This window comes from Mus caroli, chromosome 8 (genome assembly GCF_900094665.2).
Source record: "Mus caroli chromosome 8, CAROLI_EIJ_v1.1, whole genome shotgun sequence".
NCBI classification, from domain to species: domain Eukaryota; kingdom Metazoa; phylum Chordata; class Mammalia; order Rodentia; family Muridae; genus Mus; species Mus caroli.
Window position 1 is genome coordinate 113,950,038 of NC_034577.1, and position 21,782 is coordinate 113,971,819.

Here is a 21,782-nt window from a genome sequence, read left to right on the forward strand (position 1 = left end):
CTAGGCTGATGGTCTCAGGCTCGGCCGCTCTGCCTGTCCCACTACTGGAGAAGTGGAGGAGCGCCACGGGCCACACGCTGCTGGAGCGCTATGGAATGACAGAGATCGGCATGGCTTTGTCCAACCCCCTGACGGAGGCTCGAGTGCCAGGTACCAGACGCCCCAGGGCTGTTTCTCTCCCATTTGCCAGTACCCGACATGCAGCTCCTGGTCCACCCGCACTTAGATGAGAAGGACATGGAGCACACTGCCCTCTGCAGCAGGCCTCAGGGCCAGGAGCACCTTCTCAGGTGCAGCCATCCTCTGCCTCAGTCCTCTTCCTTTCTCCCACGGAGTGAGTGGTGGAGGGAAGATAGCAGGGTGCTCATTCCAAGCTTAAGTGAGTGCCAGTGCCCTTGGAGAGAGCCCAACTTCAGGGTAGAGTCCCCTTGCCTTGCCAGTTTCTCCTCCTCCACGCTTAGGCAGTAGCTGCGGTCCTGAGTTCCCATCCCGGGACTTTGCTCTTCTGTGCTGTGAGTTCATGTGTCAGTGTGTGTTGACCAGTGTAGCTCATTCCCTGCTCAGTGGCCAAAATGTTGATCTGTCCCTCTGGGAACCTGGCAATCCTCCCAGAGCATCCGGCTCCTGTCTGTCCTGAGCTATGGTGGAGTTCTGAACATCTGTGCAGGTTTTCTGTGTGAGCGTGGGCCTGTATCACAGAGTACACTTGAGCACGGGCTTATATGTTAGTTCACTTGTTTATTAACTTTCCCATGTGACTGCTGCTCAGGGTATTTTCCATGTTCTTATTTCCACCCTCCTGAGTCCTGAACCCCAGCGGTCCAGCATGGTCCTTCCCAAAGGCATCCTGGCTCTTCTCCCTTTGCCTTCCTGGGTGGATCGGGGTGATGCTGTGCCCCAGTGTTTAAGAGGGGGGTCGAGGATTGGGCAGATGTCTCTGGCCAGCCAGAAAATGACAGTGGTCCAGAGATGAAGCAAGCACTCCTATGCTAGGTCAGAGGCAGAAATGGGGAGAACAGTGGTGGGTACCAGACAGTGGGCTCTCCTGTGGGAACTGCAGGCTCATGGAGTGCAGGCATGTGCTTGTTCTGAAAAGGCAGGATGTGATTAGGAATCAATTATGTGGTTTGTCAAACCCCAGATACCACTGTCAGTACCCTGGCCAGTTAGCCAGCCTGCCTTGAGCCACCATCACATACCAGCACCATTTCTGCACCAGCTCTTTCCACCATGGCCACAGCAGCCTGACAGAAATAAAATGGACACTGGATCCCAGATTAAGGGAGCCACCTTGGATTCCTCCCTTCCCTTCTGTGATCTTTCTAGTTGACTGTGATGACCCCGGCTCTTCTGCTGGGGCCCTGAGTTTCTAGAATGAGGAACTGACTAGAACACAGTGGGTTTTCAGCCCAAGAATGCTAAGTCCAGCTACAAACTGGAGCTGCAGCATGGCAGGGTCCCCAAGTGGAAAGGCCTGGCAGCAGAAGGCTTGGTCACCTCTCTCCACGAGAGCATCATGGAGTGTGTTCTGTGACTGAGCAGAGTGTTTGTGAAAACAGTCACATAGCAGAGGTTTCTGTGTGTCTTCTCACGTGGCCCCTGGTGCCAGGCCACTTTACACCATCACAGACCAGGGGACAGAGCTGACCAAGGTCCCTCCATTTGGGACCAGACTGAGGACCGGGCCTTCTAACCGACTTCAGCTGTGGGTAACACAGTGTTCTAACAGAGCCCAGATCTGGAGGGGGCTAGGGAACCAAGTGGCTATAATGACAGCAAAAGCAAGAGTGAAAAGTGAGGCCAGGCCAGTCAGGAGCATAGGGCACTGAGGCTGGAGCCTGAAGCCACGGGGAAGCGTTACACAGGCCAGAGGGACTCAGGGGACTATTAGCACTCATCAGAGGCCATGGTGTCACTCTTACCAGGTCATGGGGGCCATTTGTGTGAGCTATTTGGAACCATTCTCATTAAGCTATAAGGATGATTTATATACGGCCATGAGGGACTGTCCATATGAGGTATATAGGACCCATTTCACCCTAAAGGGCTTAAAATATAAGACAGAAGCTCAGGTGAGCTGAAAGGACTCTGATGTCCCTGGCGGCCCTGCCTTTGCTGGCCTCCTGTTGACTGAGGGAATTGTGAATTGCAGCCTGCATCTCTCACTTTGGCCCGTTTCCACTGGGTGTGGAATGCTGGGAACAGCTATTCTCTAGCCCATCATGACAGGGCTCTGGGACCTTATCATTGGGTTCACTTGTTAGGACCCAGGCATGCAGAGATGCAGGCTATGTCCCTCACACCCTCGGATATGGAGACCAAAGGCCAGTTGTCTAGGAATAGCTGACACCATTCTCAAGAGTGGCCAGCTGTTAGAACACTGACTGCTACCATCCATTCTGGCCTAGGAGGGGTCTTGTTCCTGTGGTGTTGATTTCAGATGGGTCCTGGATCCTCTGTGGTGCTCCAGTGCTATGTGTGACAGGGGCAGGGACCATCACACCTGCTTACCAAAGGTGGCTCTGGACCAGACTCAGCTTCACTCACAGGGTTCTCCCTTTGTCCCAAGACCTGAAAGCTCCTCATAGTCTGATGACCCTCAGCTCAGGTGCAGCTTGGAGCTCGGGGGGCTCCTAAGGCCTCTAGAACAAGGAGGTCAGCAGGCATGAGAAGTGAGTGCATCCCTTCCTCTGAGGGAAAGTGGCAGTCCTGTTTACATCTAGTACAGTGACATCAACACTACCTGTCTGCTGAGGGCACGCTTGTGCAGTGTGATTCTGGTGAAGACCTCAAGATGTCATCTAGCTCATCTCAGAGGTCAATTGATGGTAATCCTTGGGCTGGCCACACACACACACGGTGAGGTCTGTAGGCATGAAGGGGCTAGACCCCCCCCCCCGTAGCCTCTGGCTGAGACATGCCAGGCTGGGCACTATTGTTGGAAATTTGTCTTAACAGTCAGATTCCTGGGAGTCAAGGCTTGTCCCGTCAGCTAGATCTTAGCAGACATTATGGCTGGGAAGAACAGCATGGGTGCTCTAGAGGACAGGAGCTACCTCAGCACTGAAGAGGGACTTCATTAGAGGAGGAGCGTGGCCCTAGAGTCACCAGGAAGGCTGTGTGAACGTATAAGCACCTAGCAGATGACGGGGGACTCGGAGATGATGAGATAGAGAGGAAATGACCTCACCATGGCACTGAAGACATCCTCATCTACAGCGCTGCCCACTAAGGATACTGAAAACCACAGTTTATGTGGTCTCCTCTGCCTGCAGCACTGGAGCAGGACACACAGAGACAAAGCAGAACCTGCCTAGCAGTGGGAAGGGAGTTTCCACTGGGATGGCTGTGTCCCGGGCGATGAGGAGGCTTTTAAGCTGGTGAGGCAGAGGCAGCACAGGTTCCTGGGTCCTCACTGCATCAAGCTGTGCGCTTTGACATCATAGATTATGCCATACATGGTCACCCTGAGTTTTGTTTTTGTTTTTGAGGTTTTTGTTGTTGTTTTGGGGACAGGTTTTTGGTTGTTGTTGTTGTTGTTGTTGTTGTCGTCATGTGTTACAGCCTTGACTGTCCTGGAATCTGTTTTGTAGACCAGGCTGGCCTCGAACTCAGAGATTTGCCTGTGTCTCTCTACCTCCCAAGTACTGGGGTTAAAGTCATGCACCACCACACTTAGCCCAGTCACTCTTATTTTTAAAGTCTTACAGCCCAAAAGACAGAGCTACTTAGCTATCTGACTGGAGTGGGGTGACTCACGTCACCAGAGGGGAGGCCTAGGCACCTACACACCTAGAGACAGAAAGCAGCGTCTCCATCGGCCTGCCTCCTGACCCTCTGCACTGCAGTGACAGCCATGGGGGGTCAGTGCCTCATCTAAAACAGGGACCAAGCAAACAGAGCTCACTAGGAGCCAGAACCCGAGATACTGAGTATGTGCAGGGTCCCCTGAGCTGCTGTTTGGGAGACGTGTCCTGGTAGAGTCCTTTTAACCACAGTGTTAAAATAAGGCCTGAAGACATAAAATGAATCCTCAGGAGAGAGGTGTTTGGACGTTGGCCTCATGCCTGGACGTGCTGACCTTTATACGCCCCACCCTGTACCCTGTTCCTGCTATGCTTGTTGGCACCAAGGCTCAGGGCCCCAAGTCAGCAGCAGAGTAAAACTTCAACCCAGGGCATTGTCTAGAACCACAGGGACTTCCTGGGCACATGCCCACCAACTGGGTCTGTCTCAGCTTTGCAGGAGGAGGTGTAATGCCAGAGGTTTGGAGCAGCCCAGTGTAGAGTAAACCATAGGTGCCTAAACACCAACCCCTCCCACTTTCACGTTAGCCCTTTCTGGGATGCGCTCGTGGTCTGCTTTAGTCAGCCCCTGCACACATCTGTCCCCTCATATAAATCTCTGGGTCATCCAGCTGGTGGCCAGCTCTCCCTGACCAGGCAGCAGTAGTGAAGAATCCACGTGGCCATGGCAAGGCCACATGGCCAGCAGTGACTCTGGCTGTGCACCAGCAGCTGCTACCATAGCCTCAGTGAGGCTTTGGCTTGCAGGCTGGCTGCTCACACACACAGGTTGCCACTGTAACAGAGCACAGTTATCTCACAGTAACCCCATGTCTCACATACAGGAGCAAGCATAGCCCAAACCCAGCTCTAATTCCTACCTTTCCCCCATTTTCCTACAGGTTCTGTGGGGACCCCACTGCCAGGAGTGGAAGTCCGCATCATCTCAGAAAACCCGCAGAAGGGTTCCCCCTACATCATCCATGCAGAGGGAAACGAGAGGGGGACAAAGGTGAGGTCATCGTTTGAAGGTTTCTTCCTCACCATGCAGGGGTGGGGCAGCCATGGACAGTAGAGATGCTGAGGGATGTGACAGGTTATGTGCTAGTGTGTCTGAGCCTCACCCAAGAGGCTCTAACGTCCCTTCCCAGAGCAGCCTACGCCTCCCCATAGCTCTGTCCCTGGAGGATATTTTGAGGGGACCATATGGTTTTACTAAGGAGCATGGGGCAGCACGGCAGCAATCCTCACGGACTAGGCCTGTGGGAGCGTTGAGCTGTCAGGTACTGGTGCCGTCTGAAGGCCCATATGTTGAGCCCCTTCATCTGCAGGAAAGTGGGTCTCAACTTCATACGTGACTTTTAACTTGGCAAGTGTGGATAGGAGGGGGATGTTGTCTTCTTCGATTGATGTTTTTAAGAGCTAGGAACTGGAGGGTGGGAGGGACAGCTCAGTGTGTAAGAGCACTGGCTACTTTCCCAGAGGACCCAGGTTCGATTCCCAGCACCTACATGGCAACTCCTGTTCCAGGGGCACACACACATGATGGCAAACCACCCATGCACACAAAATAAAAACAAATAAGTCATCTTTTAAAAGGAGCTAAGAACTTCTAATCAAAAGGAGCCTCAGCCCTAGAGATTTAGGATTCATGGGAAGTGGAATTTTGACCTGAGAGGAAGTGATTACCCCAGAGACTGACAGGGTGTTGTGTGCCACTGACACTGTGACCACGAGGAAGGAGCCTTGTGCCCTCCCCTGAGTCAGTGTCTTCTCCACAGTGTTAATGTCGTGCCGTCAGGCCTCCCAGCACTCCCTGGATCCATCCCTACAGAGGCAGCTGTTGAGGTCTTTGGAGTTCTGTCTTTACTGCCCTTAGCCTCCTCCAAGGGCAAAATGGTTGCTGGTGCTCCAGAGAGCAAGCAAGTGCGACATGTCGGCTCTGAGCTTAAGTCTATGAAGAGCTTGTTTCATCATGAAGGAAATGTTCTGTTGTCCCAGGAACACTTCCCACCCTTCCCCTGTGGTGGGGTCAGCAGTGTCTCTGGCCTGCCCTGGAGCTGCCTTGGTCCCTTATTGAGCGAGCTCTTATTCTCTGGACTCTTCCTTCTGGGGCCTTCTCTGAAGACCACCGACCTGACTGAACATCTCTTATCTCCCCTGCCCACAGGCCCCATCAAGCTGGCCCAGACCCCTTCCCTGACCCTGCCTCTGCCACCTTCCTACTGAAGTGTCTGTAATCACCTGACTTGTCCTGGGCCTGGGCCCTCCATACCCACCCTCAGCTCAGATAACAGCGCGTGTTCGGGCCACGTGCCTCCCCAAGGCTTGACCAGTCCCCAGCTTCTGTGCCTTGGTGGATTCTCTCGGGGGGGGGGGGGTCGTGGAGGGCTGAAGCTGCACCACGGTAGCTTTTCCCATTCAGGTGTCTTAGGTACTGGACCTCAGAAAACGGCACAACTGTGGCCTAGGTCAGGGTGGGGGGGCAGGACACTGTCTGAGGTTGAGATGTAACTTATTAGCACCTGCACAGCAAGCTGCAGCTCACCATGCCTGTCTGTCTGACTGACTGACTCTGTGTGTGTGTGTGTGTGTGTGTGTGTGTGTGTGTGTGTGTGTAGTAGACAGTACACAGACTCGGCATTTTGAGCTGAGTTCATAGACATTTGGTTTTCTCATAATTATAAATCCTAAGACCTTTATCTGTGTGGCTTCCAGAACATGACTCTAACTGTTGGAGTTTCTCCACTGGTGGTTAGTGATGGGCAGTGCCCACTGTGCCCACTGTCCATATGTGTGGTGTGGAGGACATACCTCTGGGGCTGTTGCCGATAGCCTGAGAATGCCAGTTTTACAAGTGGGACTTCCTGCGGGCCGTGCCTACTGCCTTCTAGAAGGCACTTTCTGCCTTTGCACACTGCTGCAGCAAGCATCTGTGCACCCGGCCCTCTGTGCTCACCTGCCAGGGTGTGTAGTCTCAGCCAGGGGCTACCTTCATGGAATGCCAGTGCCTCTGGCTGGATAGTGTCTAACCTGACCCTGCATTCCTTCTCATTGCCCCTGTTGGCATAAACCCTCGTGAGCATCCTGGTCTGTGCCTGACCCTCAGCACAGTCTAAAGATGGAATGTTGTCCCTGTAACTGTGTGCCGAGGTGTGGCATTTGACAAAGTCGGATTCTCTGACTTCTGCGTTTATGGGTTTGGGCTTGGGGGAGCTCAGTGGTAGAGTGCTTACCTGCCCTCAGTTCTATGCTAGTCACACAGACAGCAAAAGCCTAGAACTTACCATGTGATCACCCTAAATCTCTCTCTTCATACTTCATACTTCATACTTCATACTTGGCTAGGAAAGATTATCTGATCAGATCACAGAGAGGGTAGTAAAACAGAAACCCTCATCTCGTCCTAGTCTCTCTTGTTTTCTGTGGTCACCTATGTTACTGCTTTGAAGAGGTTCTCCCTGTCAGCCTACTGAAGCCTGTGAGAGCTATGCCTTGTTCTCCCCTCTCCATGACTGACAGGAACCCCAGGATGGCCATCCATAACTCCTTGCTGTAGATTTTCTGGACTTTGTAAAGTCAAGGATCCTTGGGGATTGGGCCACTAAGCCTGCAGCTGATGTAGGCTCTCTGATTCTCGAGAGCTTGTCTGGCCATCAGACTGATGACCTGTACTGTCAGGAGGACTCTGGGAGGGGCTGCGTGTGTTCCTGGATCAAGCCTGTCAATCAAGCCTGTCAATCAAGCCTGTCAATCAAGCCTGTCAATCAAGCCTGTCGTCAAAGCAAGTCAGAGCTGCGAGCTGAGACTTTCTTCTCTAGGTAGTGGCCATGTGCAGTGAGAGCAATGGTCGCCTGGGCCCTTGAGAAGGACCCAGTGTGAGCTGGTTAAGAGCACTCCCTGTGTGCAGGGGCTGCCAAGCCCGGTCCCTGTGTGTGAGCCTCTCTCTTTCTCTCCTCACCTGCTTAGCCCAGAGCCTCCGGCACTACACATCTCAGCCAGCATCCCACTAGCTGGCTGCCTCCCTGTCCCTGGCATCCTGAGTCCTGGAGCTCGGGCAGGCAGTGAGGCTCTGAAGGAGCTGTGCTGGTCTCTTCCTGTCTGTGGACAGGGCTCCCTCTGAAGTCAGTCTAGCTTCACAGGCTCCTCAGAGTGGAGGCTTCCAGGGCTCTCAGCCTGACCCCTCGCTGTGAAGAGGTGAATGCCCCTCCATGCACCAGGCCTGCTTTGTTGGCTGGGATCCACGTCTCATGGGCCTCAGCTCTCCAGCTGGCTCCTGCTGCCGGCCGGGCCTGCGAGTGCGTCAGGCATTGTCTCTTTATTTATTTATTTATTTATTTTTATTTTCTCAAATTGCTCACATACATGAGAGCCAAACACCAACCAGTGACAACAGGGGTCTATCAACAGTAAATGGCTGCACAGCTGTGGATAATGCCGCCCTACAAGCGGGGCCTTTCCACAGCACTGCTTGTCTCCCTAAGGATGCAGCCGCCATAAGCGTGGGCTGGAGCAAACTTGTTTCTCTAAAAAAATTAATTACCTCATCAGTTCTCCACAGGCAAGCCACCACTCTTGTCAGCTCTGCCGTCACCTTCTCCCCTGTTGCCACCAGCACCCTGGCCTCCCCTGTCTCCTCCTTTCCCTGCCCCGTCTCTCTGCTGTCTGCCCTGATGTGTCAGCTGCTATACCTGCCCCACACAGAAGGGTCAGACATTGGCGTCCTTTACCTGCTGGCCTTAACTTGAGATGGGGGTGGCATTTGCCAGGCACGTGTCCTGAGATGTGCGTGCTTACGGTATTCAGGGCAGTTAGGAGACAGCTGCTCCCAGGTGAGGAATCAGCAACCCAAAAGGCAGGTGGTTTGCAGCCAGCCTGGCTTGCAGATAGCCTGACTTTTCAGTGCCACCCCAGCCCCAATGCACTCATTGTCTTGCCTGCATATGTGTGTGCACCCTGTGCATACAAGTGCCTGTGGAGGCCAGAAGAGGACTTTGGATCCCTGGAGCTAGAGTTACAGACAGTTGTAAACCAGCGTGTGGTTGGGAAGAATCTAACCCAGGTCCTCTGGAAGAGCAGCCAGTGAGTGTTCTCAACTGGAGCCAACTCCTCAGCCCTACTTAGTACCTTTATTCTGGGCATGGGCCTGCTTACCCACACTGCCCATTGGAGTGGTGCTTGGAAACCTAGGGCACTCGGGGCTACCCCACCCCACCCCAGCTTTCCTCCTGCTTTCTTGCCTTTCTCTGAGAAAAGCCTCAGCCCAGAGTGGCCTCCAGCCCTGCCCATTCTCTGGGAACCTAGTTCCCTCCCAGGAGCTCAGGGACCCCCTGTCATTGCCCACAGGAAAACAAACTGTATCGTGTATTGCTGCCTTGGCCTTGGTTTTAAAGCGCTCTGTCGAGATGCACAGTTCTCCCTGTGAATGTCCTGCCTGGCAGTGTTTTCAGGGACCTATAAGAGCTGTGTACCAGCCCCTGCCATCAGTCTTAGAACCCCTTTGTCATCCGGGTAACGGTAGCCGTTTCCTGCCACTCCATTCCTGCCCCATGGTCCTCTCACCCTGGGCCCCAGGCAGCCACTTACCTATGTGTCTATATATTCCCTGTGTTTAAGTCATTTTAGTGGAGACAGAAAAGCACCAGAAAAGCATGACCTCCAGCAACCCTTGATGATCAATTCTGAGCAAATGAGACAGGAAAACAACACAAAGGCCTCAACATAAAGGAAGGCCAGATATGACAGACAGGTAGCATTGTCCTGAATGGACAGGGGTTCAGTTTTTCCTTCACAGTCTACAGCCAGCCAAGGATAACCATGTGTTGTTGTTTTGTTACTGTCCAACACTGTACTCGAAGATTTGGCCCAAGCGTCATACCTGGAAAGGGGAAAATAAAATTTCCCTGTTTAGAGATGGCATGAAATTATATAGACACAAATCAAAACACTATCAGAGTTAAACAAAGAAAATCTGCAGGTCATACAAACAGCATTCCCATATACTAATAGTGAGTAATCTAGAAAAAAAAGTCAAGAAAATGATCCAAATATAATATTCTTTTTAAAAGTATATCTTAGCAAAAGAGAGATGGTTCGGCAGATAGAGGTACTCGCTTTCAAGCCAGAGACTTGAGTTCAGTCCCCAAGGATGGATGAGGGAAAGAACTGACCCTGCAGAGTGTTCTCTGGCTTCCTCATGACTCCCCACTCAAAATAAACCACTTAGGAACAAACTTAACTGAGGAGGAGAGGACTTGTACACCAGAAACTGTAAAAACTTGACAAGAATTGAAAAGATTGATTGCTCAGCTCTTAAGAGCATTTGCTGCTCTTGCAGAGGACCTGGGTTTCGTTTCCAGCACTCACGTGGCAGCTCACAAACACCTGTAACTCCAGTTCCAGGGGATCTTTTGTCCCTGAGGATACTCCAAACTTGTGGTGCACATACATATGTGTAGATAAGCCCTCATACACATGCATATAGTAGAAAAACACATAAAAATAAATCTTTAAGTCTATACTTAAATGGATACCCAAAATGTTTCAAAATTTTCACAGAAGTAGAAGTAATTCTAATATTTGCATAGAACTACAAATGATCTTAAATAACCAAAGCATCTTTAGCAAAAAGAACAAAGCTGTGGGTCTTGAGCTACCTGCCTTTAAAATCTGCCAAAGACCACTAACCTCAGGGACACAGTACTGCCACAGAGAAGAGATGTGCGTGTGGACCAGCACAATGGAGCAGAGGGTGAGAAGTCAGTTGTTTCAGATTTTTAAAAAGTTCCAGGAAGACATTTAAGGAAGAAGGCTGTCTCATCAATGAATGTTGAGAAAACCAGAGCCCAGATCTAGAAAGACAAGATCAGAGGCTGGGGTGCTCCTGCCGTCATCACAGCATATGAGGGGTAGGCAAGAGAGGTGTGTTTGAGGCCAGCCTGGGCATGTGCAGTGAATTCCAGGCAAGTCTGGGTCGCTCACTGGCTGATGCTATTCACTGGCTATCATGGAGTGTTGCAGCAAATGTGGGCACAGTCTCATATTACAACCTCCCTTGTACTACACAGAGATTGTTGGAGCATGTTCTTCCTCTTGTCCCCTTTCTGATAACCCTCTACACTATTTTCTGTGATGACTATAATGTGTTTGTTTGAGATTCCGACTCAAACATTCAACAAAACCTGACTGTAAAAGAGCCAGTTCTGAGTCAAGGAGCCTTAAATTTGGCCCAGCAACTTCGACAGTACTAGAAGACAGAAGGATGGATTGGTGACAGTGTTTTAGGCAGAGGTATTAGGAATATAGCAGAGACAAGCAGAAATCAATTCCTGGGATTGGTTTAATTTAGAAAGCTTCGGGCTGTGAAAACCCTATGAAGAGATGGTCACAGAATGGGAAGAAATCCTTGTAAACCACACATCTGATAAGAACTAGCATGTAATCTAGAGGGGACTCTGCCGACTGGCGAGGAAAAAGGCCACTCATTGGAAAGGGCGGGAGACCTAGACACTTCTCACAAAATGACAAACAGGTGGTCAACAAGTGTACAGAAAATACTGACATCACTAATTACCAAGGACATCCAAGTGAAGGAAGGCCAACGTAAGTGCAGGTGATCTCCATTAGGACGGCAGCCATCAACGGACTGAAGACAGCAGGGAGGACGCAGAGGGGACCTGAGCCCACCGTGGGAACGTACGTTAGTACAGTATAGTCATCAGGTAAAATAGTGTGGAGAGGGACAAGAGGAAGGACACGCTCCAACAATCTCTGTGTAGTACAAGGGAGGTTATAATGTGAGACTGTGCCCGCATTTGCTGCAACACTCCATGATAGCCAGTGAATAGCATCAGCCAGCGTAGAGCTCAATAAAGAGACCAGGATGGATTATGTACCCAGTATGCACAGTGGACTGTAGAGCCATTCAGCCTTTTAGAGGAGGCATACTGGGCATGTCAGTGCGTGCCTACAAGCCCAGCACTCAGGAGTCAGGTTAGTAGTAGCACTATGAATCCCAAGTCAGTCTCAGCTACATAATGGGACCTGACCTCAAAAAGGGGCATGTGCTGTCATCTGGAGACACATGAGTGGTGAGGTGCTGGAGGGCACCTGTGAGTGAGGCAAGCCGGGCACTGAAGGCTCCATGGTGGTAACCAAAGGCTGGGGCATGGTCCTATCGTGACACCATCGCTGGGGTGTATGCACACTGAGTCCAGTCAGGACTGTTGGGCATCTGTCTCCATGGCCTCAGACAAGGAGGACCTGTTTGAGGTGCCTGAGGAGAGGTTTGGCTGGGTTTTAAGCGGGATTGAACTGAGAATCTTGGGGAGCCAGTGTCCTGAGGACCCTGACTCTGCTCTGTGTTTTGGGGTGCTGATGCTGTGATAGCTGCTGGTCTCAGGAAAGCTGGTGTGACACCTGTGGGGTGATACTGCACATCCTCAGGAGCCATAGCATCCATGTTTCAAAACCCAGGTCACCATGGCGGATGAGCCATGATTTCAGAAATGCAGCAGCCTGCTGAGACTGGGGGAGAGGCAGACATGTGTCTCAGTGTTAATAAGCTGGTGTGCTTCTAGTTCATGCCACTGGCCTGGGAATATGTATTCTTATTGTATGGAAGCTGAGATTAAGATTCATGATGAGGGATTCAAAGATCCCCATGCCTGCTGCCTGCCCACTGTATGAGCCAGGCACCGATTTGCTGTGTGGGGCAGGGGGTCTTCAGGTGTCATTGTATAGCTGGCTGTGGAAGGAGCATGGCTTCACCATGTTTGACGTCTCACTAGATCCTAAAGTCACACGTGGTAAGGTTACACTGACTGGCTTTCTAGCCACAGGAAGAATGCAGTGCTCCTGCCTAGAGCCAAGCCTTCTGTTAGTGAGTTAGCTGTGCGTGTTATTCTGTTCCAGTTGAACAGGACCCATGCAGTGAGTATCATACAGGTGATGTTTACTACCAAGCTGGGCTGCTCTGAGATGTTAGAACTCAGCGGGGTCCCTAGGAGGGTATCTGAGAGGGAAGGTGGGGTGCAGTAAGGTAGCTGCACACTGATCGATGTCAGGGATGGCTCCTGGTGCCTCAACACAGCTGGTGACTAGTCAGATGGCATTATTGGGATGTGTGGATCTAAAGACAGAGTGAGGATTCCTGGGTGGGCAAGAGGCCTGAAATGACTGTGCTGTGGGGTTACTACGTCTGTAGAGTCCATCAACAGCACCCAGAGCCTCAACCACGGAGAGAGGTTCCTTCCAGCCCCCAGCCCTGCGCTCCATTAAAGTCCTGCTTCCTCCCAGACACAAGGTGGTAGAACCCTGGGGAGTCACACTGGAATCAAAGCCCTAACACAGCCAGATGTGATATGTGTTCCTTTTTTGCTGCAAAGAGATGTTCCATGAGGTGGGCGGTCACTAATTGCTATTTATGAGACATTTGTTTTGTGTGGTGATTTGAGTCTGAGGTGTCTTCAGATGCATCTGCTGGGGGGATGGATGACAGCAGATGGGCTTTAGAAAGTTTGTAGACCCTGAGGCCTCTGATCACATCAGTAGATCCAGCCCCTGATGGAATCTTGGCAGGATGGCATTCTGGGAGATAGAGCCAGTTTGGGGGAAACGAGTCACTAAGGGGGAGCCCTCCCAGCTCCTCCCCTCTGCTTCCTGCTCACCATAAGGTGGACAGACCCGCTCCACTCAGCTCCCACTGGGACGGACACCTCATCACAGGTCCAGAAGTGAGGAGCAAGGTGACCCTGGACCACGAAGCCCCGGGAACCATGAGGCAGAACAACTCCTTTGTCCTTTAGTTGTCCTCTTAGAAGCTTGTCACAGCTGTGAAAAACTGAGCAGCATGAGGTGTTTCCAGACTTGGGTCTTGATGAGTCATTTGATACATATTGATTTGAGGTTTTCTTCTGCAACTGAGGATTTCTGTCTCTAAGGTCAGTGCCTGGGAGGAGCCTGCTGTTATATGATGCAGCATATTTGAGAACTGCTCAAATGGTTCCTGGAGGGGACGGGCTGCTTCACGTGCCACCATCAACAGGTTCTGTCTGTTCCGTGTTTGGAGTCTGCAGTTTTGCAGTGTTAGGGGTCAAATCCAGGACCCACGCCTACTCAGCAAATGCTCCACCACTGGGCAGTTGCTCCCCACAATCCTGCACATGCCAGCCACGGCGTGCATGTGGGGACCAGAGGGACTCCTCAGGTGTTGGTCCTTGTCTCCATCTTGCAGGACTTTTTATTCACTAGCATTTATAGCAAGATAGCTGGCCCTTACGCCTGCAAGAATCCTCCTGCCCCCAACTCTCATCTTGCTGCATGCTTGCATTACAGATACACATGACCACATTTGGCTTTTGCATGGCAAGGGCTTATCCACTGAGCCATCTTCTCAGCCCCAAGAACCAGCTTGTCTGTATCTACAAAGAGTTATTTTGGGTTCTTAATTGGAATCCAATTACACCTATACATCACTGGGGGGGGGGGGCGCGGGAGAGAATTAACAATGACTAAGCCCCAGTCCATGAGCATGTATGCCTTTCCCTTCGCTCTTGTCTGACCTACCCTTGTGTGCGCCATCTTCAGCAACCAGGTGCAGTTTTCTTTTCTTTTTTCTTTTCTTTTCTTTTTTTCTTTTTTTTTTTTTTTTCAAGACAGGGTTTCTCTGTGTAGCCCTGGTTGTCCTGGAACTCTCTCTGTAGACCAGGCTGGTCTTGAATTTAGAAATCCGCCTGCCTCTGCCTCCCAAGTGCTGGGATTAAAGGCGTGCCCCACCACTGCCTGGCCTTTCCTTTTCTTTATCTTCTGTCTCAGATAACCCAGTGGGTGTGAGTGCTGGTGGCTCACTGATAGTCTGTAGCAGCACCGCTAGCTCTGGGTGGGCACTGGCATCCTCTAGTAACTTGGCTAAGTTCACCCGCTAGTGCAAGGGCATTGTTTGACTTCAGTCTGTAATATATTAGGAATTTTCACATATGCCTCACATTTTTTACAAATAGCCCTTTTATTTCTTCTTTTCAAATTTTTATTCATTTCTTTTTTTGCACTATTTCCCCAGTTAGGATTTACATCATTGTGTCTCATAGAGGCAGGAAAATGGGCATACTTTGTGTGTGTGTGTGTGTGTGTGTGTGTGTGTACTCATGTCTGTGCCCATGTGTATGTGACACAACATACATGTCGAGGTCAAAAGACAACTTGTAGGAGTGGTTATCTCCTTCAGAGATGTGTGTGCGTCATGTGGGCGCATCATGAGTTCTAGACCAGCCTGTCCTACAGAACAAGACCCTGACTCAAGACAAAAAGTGGAAGACTCATACTCTAATAACAAGGAGAAGTGTAGACTAGCAGGCATGTTCAGCAGCAACACCATCGTTCACCACTGGCCTCAAGCATTACAGCCAAGGTGCAAGTGTATGTGCTGATCTTACATAGCCAGTGTATACAACATGACCACAAACAGCAGCCCCATGGTCAAGACACAGTGTCCGTGACAATGCTAGAGGGGCCACATGTTCTACTTGACATCTAGGAACTTGGTCCCTTGGTTGGCCACTCTGAACCAAGCTGTTGTTGTCCAGAGACTATGCCAGCTGCTTGGGCAGTGCTGGTGAGTGTTTCACTGCTTCTGAGAAGTGTGCAGAAATGCAATTCAGGAACAGGTTTTAAGAGTGGGCAGGCACTGACCTCAACTCCAGGACAAGGGCAGAGGAGGAGCCCAGGCTTGTGTGTGACTGAGGTCTACCCATTGAAGGTTGTGATTTTCAAAGATTTCCAACTATCTGGTTTCAAAAAAGCCACCTGCCTGGGTCAGCAGTGGGGTAGAGGAGCCATGGAGACCCAGTGCTGCCCTGCTCTGACCTGCATGTCTCCTCCCTTCTGCAGGTGACTCCAGGGTTCGAGGAAAAGGAAGGGGAGCTGCTAGTTAGGGGACCCTCTGTGTTTCGAGAATACTGGGATAAGCCAGAAGAAACGAAAAGTGCTTTCACTTCCGATGGCTGGTTCAGAACAGGTAGGACAAAGGCCTGAAGTGGCAGAGGGGACTGCGGTGGAGGTGGGTCTGGTCTGTGTTGGTGTCTCTCGGCCTGTGCGTTCCAGAACCTCCCACTGAAGGCGGAGGCCATTTGGAGGCTGCTATCTGACACCCTGTTGAGTGCCTCCACCTCCTGCCAACTACTGGAGAGGGTCTGAGACAACTGCCCTACAAGGAGCCTGGAGCCCTGTCCTCAAGACATAGGTAGCATCTACACTGTCCCTCTGCTGGCTGTCCCTCTGCCGGTTGGCCACATTTCCAAAGCCTTGCTGATACCTGATGATTGTGGTCCTCCTGCCCTGGCGGTCAGGCCTCCTGTTCCTCTTGGGCACCCCACTGCTCCTGTCCACACAGCCATCTTCTTGCTCTGTAAATCCCCCTCCCCACCGTGGGGTCAGAAGCAGGTTCATTTACTGTGATTTGGTTTGGTTTAGGCATTAATTTGCATATTCCAGTTGGTCTCTTCTGTGTGGCCTGCGGGCTCATGGGTGGGGTGAGGGCAGTAGCTCACGCAGGCTGGGAGACGCTCTGCTTGGCCTGTAGCTTCTCCACCTGAGCATCAGTCCTCCTGAGAGCCCTCCGTAGCTTAAGGGAACCTCATGTCCTAAGGACAGTGGCTTTTTGTCTGAAGTCCATTGCCATCACGTGAGGCACTGACCTCAGGAGGTAACGCTCTGGTCACTCTTCCTTTGCCCCTCTGTATTCCTGACATTCTGAGTATATGCTTTCTTATCTAGTTCTTAGGTAATACTTTTCAAAAAGAAAGGCTTGCTTCTCATGTGACATCCTGACCCACGTAACAGAGGCGGTTTAGACCATGTTCTTTTGGAGGCAAAGCCTTTTGGGGGCCATGGGCCCTGGCTGGGTACTGTGGCTCAGCTGAGAGAAGCAGAGTCTGTAGGGAAAGAGGAGACAATCTATAAGTTTGCCAAATGTGACCCTCAGTGTGGTGGCCCTGGAAGCATGTGTTGTCCTGGCTACCTTGGGCCAGTATACTCTAGCTCAGTGGGGGCATCAATCCAACTCCTCCAGGGAGTGCCCAGGGTCCACAGTTGAGACCCACAAACTTCCGGGCATGCCCTGTGGGCTCTGCAGGCACCACTGTTGCAGGGTGTCACCAGCTCAGTGTTGGAGAACCTGATGTGATTATATCATGATTATATCAGTAGATCAGGGATGGACAGTGGTAAGCAGATAACCACGGCTCCTCTGTGCTCCCTCTGTGAGCGTCCTGGTTAATGCCAGCTATCTGGAGGAAACAACCCTCCCGCCATTGTCCCTCCAGTGCAGGATTTGGGAAAGCCTGCTTTTGAGTGAGTCCTGCGTTTACAGGCCCCTCCAGCAGCCTTCTGCACAGTCCCTGCAGGGATCCCAACTTGCTTTGTGGTCACCTTCTTTTATGTTTAGGTTTGGATAAAAGACTGTGTTCTTCCCTTTAAAAACACAGGGAGCAAGCCCTATAGGTTTTACTGATGTTGGGACTCATGGAGCCCTGGGGTGCAGCAGGAGCCACAGTGGGCAGTGAGCGCTCCCTCCGGGTGGGCCTTTCTGTTGAAAAGGAATAGCATGCATTAATTATTGTAAAGAGATGTCTTCAGGAGAAAACGATTTTGAAATTCAGTTTAATTTCATTGTAACGTGCTGCAAACAGGAAGGGAGTGTGTGTGTTTAATTGGCTCTCGGGGGTAAGGCCGGGAGCTGGCAAGCCTTTGTCACAGGCCATTAGCGATACAGGCTGCATAATGAGAGCGCGCAATCAGCTCGCAGCTGCCGCTCCTACGGGGAGAGCATGATATTAAGTAGAAATCAGGATAAATTAAACTTAACCCTTTCCCTAACTGTCCCTCCTGCCACTTGGATTGTGGCACAAGCTGGAGAAAGGCTGCCCTGGGCTCTTGGGAAGAGCTCTTCCACAGCCTCTCCCAGGCCACCCTCTGGGTCAGGATGAGAGGACGGTGGCCCCCTGCTCACCCCCTGCACCCACTGTTCCATCATCTTCCCCTTCTTTTCTGTGATTATTCTTGCCCCCGGGAGTATGCAGAGGAACTCACAAGGTTGGTGGTGACTCAGAAAGGAGCTAGACCTCCCTTGCTGCCAAAATTAGTCCTCCTAACTCTGTGACTTCCAACAAAACTGTTTAGAACACATGGCCTGCCTGGAGTTTGGGGCCCAGGCAGGCAGTAAGTAATAGGTAAGCCTAGAGTCTGGAGTTAGGCTCTCCTCGGTGGGTGATGGGAGGGATCAGGATACTCCTGTGCCACCTGAGGACCACCAATGCTAAAGAGCCAGTCACCCAGGTCCCTACAGCAGAGAGGATGGAATCTAGACGCTGAGAGTTAATTCCATTAATGTGCACAGGAACCAGGTGTCATTACCAATAAACCTGCAAGGGGCACGTCAGCTGGTGGAGCTCCTTAGGGAACAGAATTCTGATCTGAGGAAAGTCACCAGCAACTTGTAAGGCACAGAAGGAGGAAGGAGAGAAAAACACCTTTACTCTTCCAGAACAAGCCTACCATGTCCCGCCATCCCTCCTTAAGATCTGTCCCCTACTTCATGTGTGTCTGTCTGTTGGGGCTCTGTTGTGGTCTGTTGTGTGTGGCTGGCTTTGGGGACTTTGCCCTTCCCTGTTGCTCTAAACCAGGCCACCATGGGCGTTTGGAGGACCCAGGCTGCAAAGTCTCTTAAATGCATGGCTGTAAATGGTTTTCAGATGTAACCTGTTGCCCTTTCCTCCATAGGAATGGTATGAGGGATGCCTGTGAGTTAGGACCTCTGAACCCTGTGCAATGGGCAGAGGCTGCCTGCAGGACTGGAATCAGCCAAGATCTGGGCTGGGAGCCAGCCTTGCCTTCATGCCACAGTAATTACACATGGTGGGCAGTTTGTGCTATGCTGTGCCGTGGAGAAAGCAGGGCACCAGCAGGGAGGGCGGGAGTTAACAAGACCCCAAGGCACCGGGTGTTCAGGAGGGCTGGAATCATGCAGACAAGCTGTGCTGCCCCTCACTTGGGTTTCCATGGGGACATGAGACATGCAGAAGCCAAAGCTTAGCCTGGAAGAGGCCACCCACTGATAATGGTGCTGTCCACCACCCACCACATAACCTGTGCTGGGTAGGCAGGCAGGGAAGTGAATATCCCTAATTGAGCTGCCATTTGAGCAATCTTTCTCCTCTGCTCTCCATGTGTGCCAAGTTCTCCATGAGGCTCTGTGCATGCTTGCTTAGGGTTAGGACCCAGTACTGCTAGGAGGCTCCTTAGCTCTGTCAAATGGCTTTTCCAGTGCAACCTCTAAAGGTTATCATTCGTTTTTAATCAGTTGTTGATTGATTAATAGTCTTCCCAGAGACTCCTAGGCTGTTCCGTGCTGTCAGCCAGTGGAGGTGTATATGGGTCCTCATTCCTCACGGCTGAGCTTCCTGCCCCTGCCTTGCTGTGACTGTCACCTGGGAGGTTGGGAAGGCACTGGTACCATCCTGACTGGCAGGCACAGAAAACGGGGGCACCTGGCACCCTTTGTGCTTTGTTCCCAGTGCCAAGTCCCTGGGCTCAGGTGCTATGTGTGGACGAAACAGGCCAGGTCCACAGGACAGTGGCCTCATCCCCCTGGTGCTAGACTGGCATGAGGGCTGACAGTGTGTGTCCCTGGTTTGTTCCTGCACAATGAGCTGGAAATCCAGGCAGGAGTTTGCAAACTTTTAAAAATCTGAGTTATGTGTCTATCCGTGGCTTAGACCTCCACAACCCAGCCAGCCCAACCCTAGCCCAGAAGACCCCCTCCCGCCTTCTCTCTCCCCCAAGTCTTGCTGGTGGCTTCAGGGATACTGACCCCCTTCACAGAGGATGACCTGACTTGCTTACTCACACCCTGCCATCCTCTGGTGGACCCCACTCCCACAGGCCGTTCCCACACTGGTCAGTCATGGGCAGTATTTGTTCTGCTAAGCTCTGGCTGGTGAATGCCGACTGCCGGTGCTGGAGAGGCCAGGATCTGCAGGGCTCCGGGACCTGTTGTCCTTCCAGGGGAGCTGCCCTGCTTCCCAGAGCATCTAGAGCCCAGGCCCTGCAGTGATGCACACGCGTGCACTCTTTGTTTGCCACATGGAGCTCCCGCCAGGCTCTCCAGTTCTTCACCACCTGCCTGTCTGCTTTCTGGTGTTCAACTTCTGACATATAATTTCCTCTGCTTTCTCCCCACTTTAAGATTTATGCCTTTAAAACCAAACAAATAAACTATTGTTGATCTAGTCTTTGGGGCTCCTAGCTGTGCCTGGTCTGAGCTGTTGCAGGCAGGTTTTGGTAAGGTTTAGGATCCTGGGACGTTATCATGTCTGCTTTGCTTTCATTCCCTGTTCCTTCTAGTGCCTCTCTAGGTCCTGGCCCCCAGGCTCTAGTCTCAGAGGCTTTCTGCTTCGGTGTCAGTGACAGCTGGCTCCCTTCTGCCATAGGCACGCCCTCTGTTGGGGTCATGATGCCTCCCCTTCCCTACTTCAGCCACATCCTCTGTCAGACAAGAGAGGCCCAGGTGGAATTGAAGCTGCTGGGAGACAGGACTGTGTCAGCTGTGAAGAGCAGCCAGGGGACAGGTATTCCTGCATCCCCAAAGCTTTGAGAGCCAGAGTCCCGAGTGTAGCATGTCGTCCTGCAGCTGCCTGTGGGTGCCTGGCATTGTGCCAGACCAGCAGCCTCAGTCCTCAGCAGTGCTGTGCTATTGTTTGCAGGGTCCCTAGCCAGAGTGAAGTGACCAGGAGGTGGTGTGCAGTGCTCCTGACAAGGCCCCTCTCTATTCTTGCATTCAGAAACCAACACCCAAGTATCACAGATTTATTTTCAATTACAGTTTAAGGCAGAGACATGAACTAGCAGTGGGTTTGAAAGCAGTGCATAAATCCATGTAATAAGATTTTATTGATTGCATGCTGTTTCTGTCGGAACAAAATCCCCTCGACACACACATCAGGTCAGACCAAGGAGGCTAAATCCAAATCAATGCCTTCTGACAAATATGTGGTTATAAAAAGTAAAAGTTACTTAACTCGTTTGATGTACGTTTCAAAACCCCCAGCCCAGCAGCCTGGTCCCTTGGATGCTTGGAGCCTCTTCCTTGCCTGTTTGCCCTGGCTTCCCTGTCTTTAATTACTTTGGCCATTGGTAATAGGATTGTACTGAACAGGCCAGGACAAGCTGGAGGCCAAAATGGGCTCACACTAACAAGTCAAAAGTCACAAATTAGGTGAATTTCTAAGGGACTGGCTCAAGACAGTAGACTATCAGGAGGCTGCTGAAGAGTGACACCCAGGGGACTCCTATGAAGGTCCCAGCCAGAGAGCATGCAAGACGTGCCAGGCGGGAGGGGTCCCAGGCAAAGGCACATTGATGCCAGGAGGAGGGCACGTGAGCAGCGTGAGGTAACTGCTGGAGATCCCAGCCAGCAGGATCCTGCAGGGCCTCAGGGCCCCGGGAGCTTCCTGGGCTTCCTTCTGAGACAAATGAAGCCTTCTCCCCAAGGGCACAGACAGAGTGAGGGTTTGCTGTAGGGCACAGAGAGGTAGCCTGACCAGAAAGAGCCAGCTTCCTGGTGCCCCAGTGTAGAGACAGCTCAGCCATTGAGCTAGCGTAACAGAGTTAGGCTGCAGTCGTGGAAGATGGTCCTTAGCCCCATGCCAAGTACAGCCTTCTGATGGTAACATCCCCTTCCTCCCAGAGTCCTGGTGGCCTGAAAAGGGTGTGGCCTCCTGCACTCTGCCTTGTGGGTACTATGAGCAGAACACGGGGCACTTTTTCTCACTCCCAGCCACGAAAGGAAATCAAGGTAGTCAAGTTCCTTCATTCAGTCCCCGGAGATAGCCTAGACCCCAGCACAGTGAGGCCGCAGGGCACATCTAGAATAGTTCCTGTGTGGACACTGTGTTCTCAGTTCCTGTGTGGACACTGGTGTTCTCAGTTCCTGTGTGGACACTG

The 21,782-nt window shown here is 51.6% G+C and overlaps 1 protein-coding gene across 2 annotated transcripts in view; it reads left to right on the forward strand.

Annotated features, from left to right (window-relative positions):
• The window catches only part of Acsf3 (acyl-CoA synthetase family member 3), a 40,437-nt gene that overhangs the window by 10,344 nt on the left and 8,311 nt on the right, over positions 1-21,782 (forward strand). For both annotated transcript variants that reach the window (XM_021169909.1, XM_021169908.2), the window contains exons 5-7: positions 5-150; positions 4,688-4,797; positions 15,672-15,798. In XM_021169909.1, coding sequence (XP_021025568.1) covers positions 5-150; positions 4,688-4,797; positions 15,672-15,798 — 383 coding nt within the window. The remainder of the gene's footprint in view (positions 1-4; positions 151-4,687; positions 4,798-15,671; positions 15,799-21,782) is intronic.